The sequence below is a fragment of the Mus caroli genome, chromosome 9, assembly GCF_900094665.2.
Source record: "Mus caroli chromosome 9, CAROLI_EIJ_v1.1, whole genome shotgun sequence".
Lineage (NCBI taxonomy): Eukaryota > Metazoa > Chordata > Mammalia > Rodentia > Muridae > Mus > Mus caroli.
In genome coordinates, this window is record NC_034578.1 from 48875793 (window position 1) to 48890648 (window position 14856).

At 38.0% G+C, this 14856-nt stretch overlaps 1 protein-coding gene across 3 annotated transcripts in view; it reads left to right on the forward strand.

Annotated features, from left to right (window-relative positions):
- Positions 1-14856, forward strand: part of Rdx (radixin) — a 55656-nt gene that overhangs the window by 3594 nt on the left and 37206 nt on the right. For all 3 annotated transcript variants that reach the window (XM_021171200.2, XM_021171201.2, XM_029481639.1), the window contains exons 2-5: positions 9471-9542; positions 12274-12357; positions 13583-13678; positions 14375-14649. In XM_021171200.2, coding sequence (XP_021026859.1) covers positions 9531-9542; positions 12274-12357; positions 13583-13678; positions 14375-14649 — 467 coding nt within the window. In that variant the 5' untranslated portion in view covers positions 9471-9530. The remainder of the gene's footprint in view (positions 1-9470; positions 9543-12273; positions 12358-13582; positions 13679-14374; positions 14650-14856) is intronic.

Below are 14856 nucleotides of genomic sequence, written 5' to 3' on the forward strand. Positions count from 1 at the left end.
TATTATTTTTTTTAATTTTTAATATTTTTATTACATATTTTCCTCAGTTACATTTCCAATGCTATCCCAAAAGTCCCCCATAGCGCCCCCCACTTCCCTACCCACCCATTCCCATTCTTTTGGCCCTGGCATTCCCCTATATTGGGGCATATAAAGTTTGCAAGTCCAATGGGCCTCTCTTTCCAGTGATGGCCGACTAGGCCATCTTTCGATACATATGCAGCTAGAGACAAGAGCTCCGGGGTTCTGGTTAGTACATCATGTTGTTCCAACAATAGGGTTGCAGATCCCTTTAGCTCCTTGGGTACTTTCTCTAGCTTCTCCATTGGGAGCCCTGTGATCCATCCAATAGCTGACTGTGAACATCCACTCCTGTGTTTGCTAGAGGTTTATTATTTATAGCAGCATTTATATGTATTTTTTTTAACCTGGAAACTATTTAGAAAGGAATAGTTGTCTATGTGATTAGTTTCTTCTGTCTTTAATAGTAGACTCTAGTGAGTAACCAGGTTAGTGAGTAACCAGGTTAGTGAGTAACCAGGTTAGTGGAAAAGGTGGGGGTTATATGGGTTTCCTCCACGCTAAACAACAATTGTGTATAACAGTGCTTGCAAATTCACCAATTTAAAATAACTAGAATTTTTGTTTTTATTTGTATTGAGGCAGGGTAGCCTTGGCTGTCCTATAACTTGCTATGTAGACCAGCCTGGCCTGGAATGCACAGAGGTTTTCTGCCTCCAGAATGTTGAGATTAAAGGTATAAGCCACCATACCTTTAAATAACATATTTTTGTTGAGTAGGTATTTGCTATAAATTTGTGTATGAGTAAGCTTTGTCTTTTTTCCTTATAGTTGACCTTTTAAGTATAATTTTAAATCTATATGTATTAAGTTTTATGTATGTAAACACTGTCACTAAATCACTGTCATCTAGTGAGAGATAGAACCAGACAGTGCTGACTACTATTCTTTATGCTTTCTCTACATTGGAAATAATAGAGTAGTAAAGTTAGTTTACTTGGAGAGATTGGTAACTGTTTTGTGTATTAGCCAGTTAAACCCAGCAGGCCAAATCCAGCTTGCTCACATTTTTGTAAATAAAGCTTTATTGGCCAGGCAGTGGTGGCACATACCTTTAATCCCAACAGGGATTGGGAGGCAGAGATAGGAGGTGAGGGCAGGTTAGTCAAGGCTACATGGAGAAACCTGTCTTGAAAAACCCAAAATTAAAAACTTAAAAGTTTTATTGGGACTTGTCCATGCTGATTGTTTATTTTGTCTGCAGCGTCTCTTGAGCTGTGATGGCAAACCATGTGACTTACAAAACCTGAAATAGTTCTTTGCCTTTCTGCAGAGAGAATTAGCTTTCCTCCAGTTTGAAAGAAAAACAACAACAACAACAAAAGCTCTACTGTATTGAAAGAATGTTTTAAACTGGGCCTTGTGGGACAAATCTATGATCCTAGCTGCCCTTGGATGAGGCAGGGGATTGCATGTTCAAGGTCAGTCTGGACAACTTAGTGAGATCTCCATCTCAAAATAAAAAATAAATAAATCCAGGGCAGCAGATAGAGGTCAGTGATAGCGTACCTAATAGGATCCAGGCCCCTCGGTGGGGTGGACATGGGTACGGTTTTACATACAGTACAAAGGAGTACCACATTCGTATTTTCTCTGGGAGTGGGGGGTAACTAACTTTATAAATTGTACTACCAGTAACTGTATTCTAGAGGATTTTTTTTTCTGTAAATTTTAGTTATTTCTAAAGTTAATTATTAGCTTTCAGGACCTTAAATGTTTCTTTTAACTTTTAAAAAGTTGACATTAAATAAGAGATTTGCTACAAGTGAATTTGTAAGGTTTTGAGTCTTTACATCATTTAAGATACACTGAGAGTGAAAGTAATAGTAAATTCTCAACTCTGGCCTGGGGCCTTCTCCATTAGCTTAGACTAAGATGGTTTTCCCTTTGGTTAGTTGTAGGATAAGTCGAGTAGCTTGTCTTGATACAAAGTATCAAAGGGAATAGGGGAGGATTCATTTTCAGAAGCTTCTCCCAAGAGGTTTTCGCCTTGGCCAGGATTGTAGCATGTTCCATATCTCCTAAATTTGACATTGCTGATCAGATTGTTTTCTTTTCATTCTGTTCTATTATTTTCCTAGTAATATACCAAATGCATTGAATTCTTTTGTCCCCAAGTGGAAAAAGATCCAAAGTGACCTGTCATATATGAGTAATGTTTAAATGAGCATGCAGCTAACATTCTTGGTTCAGAACTTAAATTATAATATGAAAAACATTAATTGCTTTAATTAATTAAATTATTCTACAGGACTAAATCCAGCCTCCTGCCAGTTTTTACAAGTGAAGTTTTTTTGAATGATTGCAACATAAGACTATGGCTTACGAAACCTAACGTGTTTATTTACCTGGCCCTTTACAGAGAAAGTTTGCTGAACTTTTTTTTTTCAAGTGTCAGTCATGTATCCAGGCAATTGTTACACTATGGTACACTGTGCATTTAGGATGGAAAAGATCCTGAGGTGTTGACAGTGTAAAAACCATGTGCCATACTGAATATCTTAAAAGTGTGTTAAGTGGGAGTATGTCAGCTGGAATAGTGTGTAATAGTGTGTAAAGTTCTAAGAATTCTCTGTGATGTCAATTCTGGATATTTCTTGCTTTCTATTTTTTTTTTATTTTAAATATTCCTGTTTCTGTAAATTAATAATCTTTGAATAAAAGGCAGCTGGAGTAGATGTATTTGTCATTAATAAAGAATCCCCCCTTTATAAAATGGACAATGAGGCTGTACAGCATCTTAGGGTTAATTGATAGTGTCTTTTCAAGTATGTTATGTCTGTAGGCTAATATGGCTGAGGATAGCTATGTGCATCCCAACACATCTGTAGATGACAGTGCCATGTTGAAGTGCCAAAAGTTGGACACTCATTGTAGGGGGATGGATTGAATTTAGATGTCATGAGAACTGATACTTAAAATGTAAGATATTTAGAGAAACTATACAAACTTAGTTTGGTTTTAAGTAGAAGTGTATATATTGGAAAGATTACTATATGTACCTCAAACAAGCAGCATGATAATTATAGTCATTATTAAATGTGACATTTAATTCTTTAATTCAATAAAATAACTGAAATGGTTTTAGAACAAGATATAGTAAGCTTTATTATGTTTGTGTTTGTTGTCTCATTGATTCTTACTAGCTTGGCCATTTTATAACATTAAGATGAAAAGAAAATGTTGTCCTTGAAAAATAACAGCTAAAGTATTACCTGTAAGCCTAGATTCTCATCAAAAGCAACAAAACCCAGCTACTGCTAAATAATGTCTAATGTCTCAAAAAATATAAGTTGTAGAGCTATTTGTGAATACAGTGTTGAGTTTTTGGTTCTTTATTGCTACATGAATCTGCTTTCCTCTTACCATTTCTAACAGCATAAAAATGTTTGTTTGTTTTAGATTTATTTTATATCTTAGTACACTGTCCTGTCTTCAGACACAGCAGTAGAGGTCATCAGAGCCCATTACAAATGGTTGTGAGCCACCATGTGGTTCCTGGAAATTGAACCTAGTCAGTCTCTTTACCACTGAGCCATCTCTCCAGTACCTAACATGTGTTTTCTTAAATGTAAAATGAAGAAGTTGAACTGGAGATGGCTGTCTTACTTATATTTTAGCACATATTTACAAATGATGTTTCATTTGCCTTTCTGACTACCTTAGTAACTATATATTTAAAAAATATTTTAGGTCAGAATTGAAATTCAAGATAATATGTTATTTTAGTACCTTTTTTACACTTGTTTTAGAAATTAAAATTTTCTCAAAACTTGCAAATATTTTTTTAAGTATCTTTAAAACATAGACTACTACCACATGACTATGTCTTAGATATCTTTAGAATTACCTATCAGTTTACAGCTTTGATGATGGTAGAGGAGAAAGCTTTCTCAGCCTCTTAAAAATCCCTTTTGTTGTCTGGGACTGGCTTGCCTAGGACTGCATGAAGAAAATCGAATAGGACCAGCAGAACCTAAACCCAGGCTGACCTCACTAACTAGTTCCATGCCTTCAGGCAAGCCTCTTAATCACTTCTTCCTTTCTTTTTAGAGGTATAGGAGTTAGGAGTTGGAATACTAAAGTAGGCTGGGGAGAAGGAAGGCAGTTAGGAAGAATTAGTAGACCACATCTATAAGTGCCTTTAAAGTGAGCATACTGCAGATGTAAGATAGTCTTGTCTTCTGCACTTCACTTGGGAACTGCGTAAGTTGAGAGAGAGAGAGAGAGATTACTACAGTATTAAGCTAATATATATAATAAACATTTTTTTGGTATTTTTAAGGTTTTAAACCTGAGTGTGTGTGAACTTGGATAAAGTTGTATCCTTTTTCACATATTGTGTTATGAATGTGGCAGTATCAGAGAGACTGTTTTCATAAGACTTATTAGGGAACTTCATAATACATTCAAGTTATTTTAGTGTAGTGTTTTTTTTAAATATTTGTAACTTTTACCAGAGAGGAATAGCAATCCTTTATTTACTTATTTATTTTATTTATTTAATATGAGTACACTGTTGCTATCTTCAGGCACACCAGAAGAGGGTGTCTGATCCTATTACAGATGGTTGTGAGCCACCATGTGGTTGCTGGGAATTGAACTCAGGAAGAGCAGTCAGTGCTCTTAACCGCTGAGCCATCCATCCAGCTCTCAGTACAGTGTTAATAATGCTCTTTACTTACAAGTCTGGTGATTAAATCCAGTACTACTGTTATTTAAAGTGTTGGAAAAGAATCAAATATATTTGTGTATCTGATATATCTGACATAGATTTGTATATTTTAAGTTTTGATAATTACATTCAAGCACTATACATTTCTTGTAATTTTAGATACTTCATACATTTATTGTATGCGCTTAAACACCTCTGGGAGGTGGTTCACAGGCCTCCCTAGAGTGTCCCACATGGAGAAAAAAAGGATTGATAAGTTCTTTGTCAGTGTCATAACTGTTGATTTGCCTGCCATTTACCTAATTGAGGCATTTTAAACTTTTTTTTTTATTGTATTCCTTCCTAGTTTCCCAGAAAATTGGCCAAGAGTTCTTTTAGAATTTTATATAAAGACAACTATTTTGCTCTTCCATAGTTTGACTCCCAAAAGACTGAAAATAATTACAGTTAGGCCTTGGGAGAAGAATAACTTGAAAGTAAAATTAGTTTGGTGTTAAGTATTGACGCTTCAGTGTAAGCCACTACTAGACTCCACTGGGCAACACCTGGTGCAGCACCTGACCTGCTGGTGTGCTGTGCCAGTGCAGCAGAGAGAGAGCCACTGTATGAGGAAGGCCAGCCTCTAGAGCTGAAGGACAGGATGCTATATATCACCGTTTCCTCTTTAGTGGCATTTTGTTTGTTCATATGGGTAGGTGGTAGGAGGTGGGAGACAGCTGCTGTCAGCATCTCCTCAGACTGAAGCCTCTGAACTGATAACTAGGTAATTGCTGCTACCTTTGTGCTTCTGAGGAACTTGGTATGCAAAAGAGATAGGGTAGAACACTCCTGGAAGAAATTCAGGAGTGGGAGAAACTGCAGTGGCAAAAATTCATCACATTAATAAACCTGCAAGGGAAACATTAAACAAACTAAAGGGGAGAGGAGAGTCATTGCTTTATGACTATAACACGAACTTTATGCTTTATGAATATAGCTATATGAATATAACATGAACTCGTCTGCTTGGCAGCCATGTAGATAGAGAAAGAAGACAAGATGCTGAAAACAAGTAGTTTCTTGGCTTTTCATGTGATCTTTTATTTTCTCTTTTGCTACTGGCAGATGCTAGTTTTATTTAAAGTGTATCATCCTAAAGTGACTTGATGTGTACCATTCATGGTAAATACTATTTCGGTATGAACATTGTTCATTGATCACTAACTTGACTAAAACTTAGATTTTAATTCTACTTACATATAGTTTGTCCTAGAAAATTTTAAAGGTTGAATTCCTGTGCATACCACATTATGGAAGATAGCCAGTTAGTGAGATATGCTCTTCAGAGTTTCCCATCTGACTTTTAAACACTTAAAAGTAAAACCTCTAGGGGCTGGAGAGATGGCTCAGCGGTTAAGAGCACTGACTGCTCTTCCAGAGGTCCTGAGTTCAATTCCCAGTAACCACATGGTGGCTCATGACCATCTGTAATGGGATCTGATACCCTCTTCTGGTGTGTCTGAAGACAGCTGCAGTGTACTTATAAATAAAATAATTCTTACAAAAAAGAAAAACTCTCTAGGGAATATTGTGATTATTGTGATGGGGACTGAGATAATATTGCTGGCCACAAAGCAATATCCCAGAAGGGCCTCCACAGAGATATGCAGAGCTGAACGGCAGGCAAGGTTCTGACATTGGAGAGTTCACTAGGGTTGTAAGCTCTCTAAAATGATCAGGTATGAAAAATAAGCCTCTTTGAGCTAAAAATCAAATTTAAAGAGATATAAAGTAAATATAAGAATAAAAGAATTTTTAAATATCATACCATGAAAGTATTAAAAACTTTTTTCAGTCAAAAATAAAAATAAAAAAAGACTGTCTAGGAATGTTATAGATTGCCTAGTGGTTAAAACCATTGCTGCTCTTCCAAAGGACCCAAGCTAAGTTCCTAGCACTCAAATTGGGCCACTCACAGCCACCTCTAACTCTAGCTCCAGGAGATTTTGATACCGTCTTCTGGCCTCAGCAAACACCTTTACACACATAGAAATGAAAATTTAAAAATCTTTAGAAATATTTTTCTATTAATAAAACACCAAAATTTTATATCATAGACATATAATAAAATACATTGAAAATAACTGAGAATGGGGCAGGAGAGATGGCTCAGTGATCAAGAGGATTTCTTGCTCTTTCAGAGGACTGTCAGAGGACTGGCGTTTGAGTCCCAGAACACACATCAAATAGCTCAGAGCTGCCCGTAAATCCAGTGCCAGGGATTCTGCTATCCTCTTTTGGCCTCAGTAGCACCTGCACACAGGTGGTGTACATCCACACAAACACACATATACATAAATAAAAATCAATCTTAAATGTGGAGAAACTGGGCCTGCTGACTCCCACCTGTAATTCTAGCACCCTGGAGGTAGAAGTGGCAGGATTACCTCCAGTGTGGGAGTCCAAGGCCAGCCAGAGCTTCTGTGAGACCTTGCCTGAAAATGCAAGACAGTCGCTCATCTGTAGAAACCTGTTGGCTAGAGGAGAATCACTCAGTTAAAGGGGTGGAAAATTTGAAAACATAGTCAAAAGATTAAATAGGAAAATGTCAGAATGTGTCCAGAAAGAACTGAGTGAAAAATACCTGGATGGAAGAAGATGTGGGCAAAGCAAAGGCTTAGGAATGAGGAAGCTTACCAGCTCTCTGGCTGTTTGTAGGGAATCTGACACTAAAGAGTAAATGTTAAAGTGGAAAGGAAGGTTAGTGCACGGGGAATGAATTAAGTTGACAGCTGACTGCTCATGAGTGCTAACAATGGCCAGAATAAAGAGAAGTAGTAACATCCAATGCTGAGCAGGCCACAGTTCACCTGGGTGTCTGTGTGTAGTTAAATTACTATTTAAGGAGAGGACTCTTCCTGGAAAGATGTAACAGTTCTGGAACTGCTTACCCGATACCAGCCTAAAAATTTATATAAGTGAAAAATTGCCATTTTATCAGAAGTCAGCTGGGAAAACTTAAATGTATTTCTGTTAGATTGGCTAAGCAGACTAAAGTGAGGAGAATGAAAGATTAAAAAAAAAAAAAATAAGCACTTAGCTTAGCTTGATCTAACATGTTACCCAACGCCACCATGTAGTATTGTTTATATCTGGAACAAGTGACACTGCACTCAAGTTTAAATATTAAGAAACTCCACAAATGAGTATTTTACCCATAGACCTAAAACTCTCGAATTTGAAAATTTAAAAGTGGGAACACAATAACAAAACATTTTAAAAGTTACTAGAAATCGTGATTGGAAACTGAACATTTAAGAGCTTAATAATGAACGAGAGAAGAACATATAAAAATCAGAGGCATACCAGACATGTTGGGAACTGGGCAGGAGAATGGTCCAGAATTTGAGACCAGCCTGAGCAAGAAGTTCTAGGCCATTCTGTGCAAAGAGTTAGAACCTGTCTGAAACAAACAAACAAAAACCTAAACACCAACAGACAACAGCAGCAAACCAAAAAAATCCTACTCCCTTGACCTTGCAATGTATAAAAATGACATGGCTTAAATGTATGACAAATGTTTTCTTCCCCTCAAGATAGTTCCTCCCAAAAGGGGAACTGTGTTCTTAGGTGCTACCTTCATTTTGAACATGAAAGTTTGACTTGAAACTCCTTTAATTTAGGTGTGAATTAATTCAGAAAATGAGGCCTGTCAGACTGTAAATGTAGGAGGGGTGATAGGGAATAGACTAGAAAAAGGTCAGAAATGGGGCTTTTATATTTTCTCCTGAATGTCATTGCCAGTGACTCAGATAAAAACATGAAACACAGCCCACGGAGCTGCAGAGGGTGTTTCTGTGTATAGAGACGTTTATTGGCATGTGTGTGAATAAAATTTAGGGAAATTACCTTATTTGAATGTGTGTTAATTTAGCTGGGCCTACAACTATCTTGGCAGTGATAGTGTCTACATAAATTTTAATGTCTCTGATACAACATTAGTCACAGTAAGGTTTGATGCTGGAATCTCTTTTCCTAGACAGCTGATAAAGGCTTGGTAGGTTTCTCAGAAAGGCAAACTCATTTTTGTTGATGTTTCTTAGTAAGAATGTTTCCCCAAGGGCAACAGGGTAGTCCTTCCCTGCTAAGATGTGTTGCCTCAGTGAAAGAAGTTACATGCCAGCCTTAGCTTAGGACTGTTCTGAATTTCAGTGGTGGTCACTGGCTAGCTGGGGACTAGCACCTGTGTTGCTATGTAGAGATGGCACTGCCTTCCACACTTTAGGTGAGTAAGCTGGTGTGTTTTTTCCCAGTTTTTAGAATTTAAAAAAGAAAAATAATTTTTAAGAAAAACAGTTTTCATTTGACAGTACAGAAAGGTTGGAAAATACTGACTTTCCCTTAGACTTGAGGCTGCTGGTCTTCATTGGTACTGCCTCTTAACATACAAGGCTGGTGCATGGAGGAGCTTGTATGGGAGAGGCAGTCTTTAGTCCATAGTGATCAGGTTTTCTTGCTGTCTTTTAGATTAACATACTTTATGCTGTGCTGTTTGAGATGTGCAGTGCTTCCAGCGCCATACACCAGGCTTTTTAGGGAATGTGGAATGCTCGCCCAAGACTTTGAGTGTGAACATAAGAGGACACAGTGTCACTTGTAACCTGCTTTCCATCTTAGTCCTGCAAGGTAGAGGTAACATGAGTGGAAATAAAATATGCTTCCTTTTCTTTAACAGGCTATAATTGTTTATAGAAGTGAAGAGTTTCTAAAGAAGGTAACAAACAAGAAAAAGAAAATGCCGAAGCCAGTAAGTGTGTTTTGATTCTTTTGATACTGCTTAGCATTCATTGTGCGGGTTGTGAAGAATAATCATGGGTGACAGGACAGTTAAGGTTAAAATTAATGACATTTGGTACCAAGCAGTCTAGTTCTATTCTGGCTTTCATACTTAATCTGTGTGTGACTTCTGTTTAATCCATTTTCCCTTGGTTTCCTCTATATAAAATAGGGATATAATTTTATTTACTCAAGAAAGGAGACAAGGATTATATAAGAAGAATCTAGTATATATTTAGCTCTCAATAATTGTAAGTTATTGTTAGGAGAAAATAATGAGAGGTATGCAGGACCTATTCCTGCTAACTTTCTCGTAATTCTAGTTTGATGCCGTGACAGTGATACTGACAATAGCCTAAATTTGTATGCCTGTGATCATTTTGAAGACTGTTACCTGCCTTTGGGACTCTTTCCCATTACTGGGTTGCCTTGTTTAGTCATGTTTAGGCTTGATAGAAGAGGAGGTACCTAGTCTTGAAGTATTGCAATTTGATATACCATGGCTGGTTGATATCCATCAAGGCAGGCCCTTTCCTGAAGAGATATGGAGGACGAGTGGATGGGGGTGTGAAAGAGAGGGGAGGTTGGGGAGAGACTGGGAGGGACGAAGGGAGGGGAAATTGTGGTTGGGGGTTTAAAATAAACAAAATTTAAAGAAATAAAAAAGTGAAACATTCTCATAAACTGGGGGAAAATTCCTTGGAGCTAGTGAGTTTACTCAGTGATGAAGAACACTTAGTGCTCTGGCCGAGGACCTGAGTTCAGTTCCCATCATCCATGTTGGCCATGTTACAGCCTCCTGTAAGCCCGGCTTCAGGGCTCTGACACTCTTCTGGGACCCACTTGGCACCTGCATATATAGGACATATGCTAGTACATACATGCGTCTTTCTCTTTTAAATACATTTTATGATTTGATACTATCATATATTATATTCACCCTGCCCCATTTTGGCTCCCCAATTTTTCCCAGAACCATTTTATCTTCTTTTTCCCTTTCTTCCCTTTTGAACTTACGTCCTAGTGTTTAAGGTTTTTTTTTTTTTTTTTTTTTTTTAGTAATTCATTAAGTCCATTTTGTGCTGGACATCCATTGTATCATGACCAACCTATCATGGACCGCACCCTTAAAGAAAACAGACCCAGAAGCCATCAACCATCAATAGCTCCTCAGGAATGGGAGGCTTATGAGCCTCACCCCATTCCACGCTAGAATGTTGACTGGCTTGGTCTATGCAAGCAATCAGCTATTATGAGTTGTTTGTAACTAGTAGAGGAATTTTTTACTTAAAAAAAAATAAAATAAAAAAGGGAAAGAGCTAATAGTTTTGTCCTCATGGCTCTTTTTGTGTTGTACTTGATTCTCCTTCCGTTTCCCACCTGCTGGCTCTGTCTCTTTTTTCTCATACAGTTACTCCTCCTCCTCCTCAGGTCTAACCCCATCTTACAGGTCCTTCTCCTCTCTCACAATCTGCTAGTGATATTAGTTTGATATCCCCCCACCCTTCCCCCTCTCTCTTTCTCTCTCTTACACACACACACACACACACACACACACACACACACACACAGATTTGTGTTTTGCATTATAGAGAAGACAGGGTATTTGAGTCTTGAGTCTTGACTTACTTGACTTAATGAACATGGTTTCCAGTTGTATCCATTTTCCTGCAGATGTCTTGATTTCATTTTTCTTTATGACATTGTTTATAGGTATGGCATTTTGTAGGAGGTATCCATTTATTAAAAGATACCTAAGCTAATTCCATTTCCTGCCTGCTGTATAGCAGCAAACATGGATGTGCAAGTGTCTCTGGCATGTCAGTGTGTGTGGTGTGTCAGTTTGTAATCCTTTACTTGTAGGCTCAAGAGTGATAGAGCTGGACCGTAAATTGTATTTTCAATATTTTGAAGAACCCCCGTACTGACTTCCATGGAGGCTTCACCACCAGTGAAGAGGTTGCTCTTTCCCCAAAGCCTTACTAGCATTTGTTATCATTTATTTTCTTAAAGATTGCTATTTTCACTGGAATCTCAGAGCATATTGTTCAGTTATATCATTTAATTATTATACAAAGTAACAAGCTTCCTGTGGCATCACCATACATGTTTTAATGAAGAAATCTGAGGTAGTGGATAACAATCAGAGAATCGGGAGTTACATTCTGCTCTGCTGTATTTAATACCCATGTGTCCCGTGGGTTCCAGGATTGAACTCATGTCATGAGGCTTTCAGTAGGTGTCTGCCTTTGTTCACTGAGACATCTTGATGACCCTCTAGTAAGTCAAATGAGGTATTCATAAGATTTTCTTTCTCTCCATTTTTAAGATTTCCTGTAATAGAATCAAGCTGTACCACTTTAAATAAGGTTAGGGGTGGTGTATGGATCAGTTGTGGTGTCATGTGTGAAGGCCTTTCTCATTTCCCAGTATTGTCCTCTCTCGAGTTTTGACTGTACATGCATATGCCTATAATCCAAGCAGTAGGGGGACTGATAGGGAGGGACATTGCAAATAGGCCAAGCCTGAGTCACATGGTAAGACTAGCTCAAAAACCAAGTGCTGGGGATTTAGTGTAGTAGTCGAACTTTGCATAGCATGCACAAAGCCCTGGATTTGACCTTATTCCACAGAAATACTGTTAAGTCAAATAATTTTTCTCATGCTTACTACTTTGTAAATATATTTTGTTTTAATTTCAGATCAATGTAAGAGTAACTACAATGGACGCTGAGCTAGAATTTGCCATTCAGCCCAATACAACTGGCAAACAACTTTTTGACCAGGTATCATTTCACCCGCAAGTCATGCAACCACCTGTGGGGTGTGTGTGTGTGTGTGTGGTGTGTGAGACAAATAGTGTGTATTTGTGTGGTATATATAGATGTGTGTTGTGTTGGTGGGGTGAACATGCTAAGGCCAGAGGAGATAAATCATCTTTGCCTGAGACATTTTTGTATTGAGACAGTGTCTGTCATTGAGCCTGGAGTAAGGACAAGCAAGCCATAGCAGTTCTGTTTCCACCCCTTACTGTAGTGGTGTTACAGGGGTGGCTGGCCAGGACCAGCTTGTTATGTGACGGAGAGCCTGAGCTCATGCCCTCATATGTTAGCAGCAAGCACTGTTAACCAGTGAGTCATCTCTCAGAGACCAAGAAGTGTAACTCTAATACCATCATGTGCATGCTATTGTGTGCATCTTATGTTTTCTATACCTTCCTTGATAATCCAAACATGTACTGCTTGGAATTTTGGCAGTACATATTCAGGCTCCTTGAATAACTATAGGGGTATTTATATATTATCATTTCTAGTTTTATGGGATAACTCTTTAGTGAATTTTCAAAAATATACATAAAAGCTTAAAAGGGGCCAGCAAGATGCTCAGAAGGCACAGGTACCTGCTGCCAAGCCCAATAACCTAGTTCAGTTCCCACAGCCCATATACTGGACGGAGAGACCTGATGCCTGAACATTGATTGTCCTTTGACTTCAACATGCGTGTTGTTATTTGGGCTCAAGAGAAATGAAGGCGTAATAAATGAGTAGATAGATGTAAACTAGTGAAACTTAGGGTATGGTCCAAGAATTGTTTCTTCTCAGTGATGGTAGAACATTGAAGCTACCAGACTTTGTCACCAAAGTGATGTGCTTTGCCCCACCTACTGGTAGGGTGAGAATCAAATAGAAACTTAGGCTTAGCACATCTGTGCTGCTAGCCTTCAGACTGTTCTTTTGTTTGTTGAGGCTATGATGTGAGCTAACAAAATTAAGTTAGAAAGTATTAAGTCAAGGAGGAAGAGAGAAGTGATGTAACAGAATTGAGACAAGAAAATCTGAATTGTTGTTTTTGGAATTGTTCCCTGATGATGTTGAAAAGACTGTGTTGAAGGAAAGCAAGCCCTTTTCTATTGCACTTTCACCTGTGGTGTGGCTTGTCCTTGTGATCTGTAACATCGAGTGTTCTCATCACAGTGTGAATGGTAAACTGAATTTATTATCTGTTTTACAGGTTGTAAAAACAGTTGGCTTACGTGAGGTCTGGTTTTTTGGGCTGCAATATGTAGACAGTAAAGGATATTCTACATGGCTTAAATTGAATAAAAAGGTAAGATTTGTATAATAACATTAATTTGATGTGTTTATTAATCTGTACTGAAAAGGCACCTGACTAACTGCAGGGCTCATGGTGCAGTTATGTGCCTTTTATTTATTTATTTATTTATTTATTTATTTATTTATTTTACAGGATCGCTTTTTAATTTTTTTTGATTTGTTTACTTCATGTATGTGAATACACTGTCAGTGTCTTCAAACACACCAGAAGAGGGCATTGGATCCCCATCAAAGATGGTTGTGAGCCACCATGTAGTTGCTGGGACTTGAACTCAGGATCTCTGGAAGAGCAGAGCAGAGATTAAGAGCAGTGCTCTTAATCACTGAGCCATCTCTCCAACCTGCAGTTGTCTGTCTTAATCATTACTCATGACATTTAAGTCATTGAAGCACCATCAACTTTTACCACACACATTCTGTGAGAGCTGAGCATGTGAGAAATAGAACTTTGAAGCAGGTGTCACATGTGTTAAAACTGAGCTCACTGTCTGTAGACTGGGCTTTGGCACACACAGCTGATGCCGGGGCTCTCAGTTGCTGACCGCCTCAGGACTGCACAGCAGCTCCTTTAGCACCTGTGTTTGTCTATAAACTTACCATCTTACATAGTATTTTCTTCCAAAAAGAATATGATGTAAATATATTCATTTACAGTGAATTAAAAGTTTTGTTGATTATACTATTCTAGGTAACACAGCAAGATGTTAAAAAAGAAAATCCTTTACAGTTCAAGTTTAGAGCTAAATTCTTTCCTGAAGATGTTTCTGAGGAATTGATTCAAGAAATAACACAGAGACTTTTCTTCTTGCAAGTTAAAGAAGCCATCTTAAATGATGAGATATATTGCCCACCAGAAACTGCAGTTCTTTTGGCTTCGTATGCTGTCCAAGCCAAGTATGGAGATTATAATAAAGAGATTCACAAACCAGGCTATCTGGCTAATGACAGACTCTTACCACAGCGGTAAGTAAATCATGCCTTTATATAATCTTCTCTAATGTTGTATTTCAGAAGTGTATGCTACATTTCTCCAACAGACTTTTAAGTTGCAAGGTGGATCATGACTTAGTGGCAACACAGATTTATGTGTAGTGTAACTCCGCTCTATTGTGTTCAATGCCTATAGGATGTGCAGCAAAAGGAAGTTAGGATTTGCTCTTTAGGGAAGGC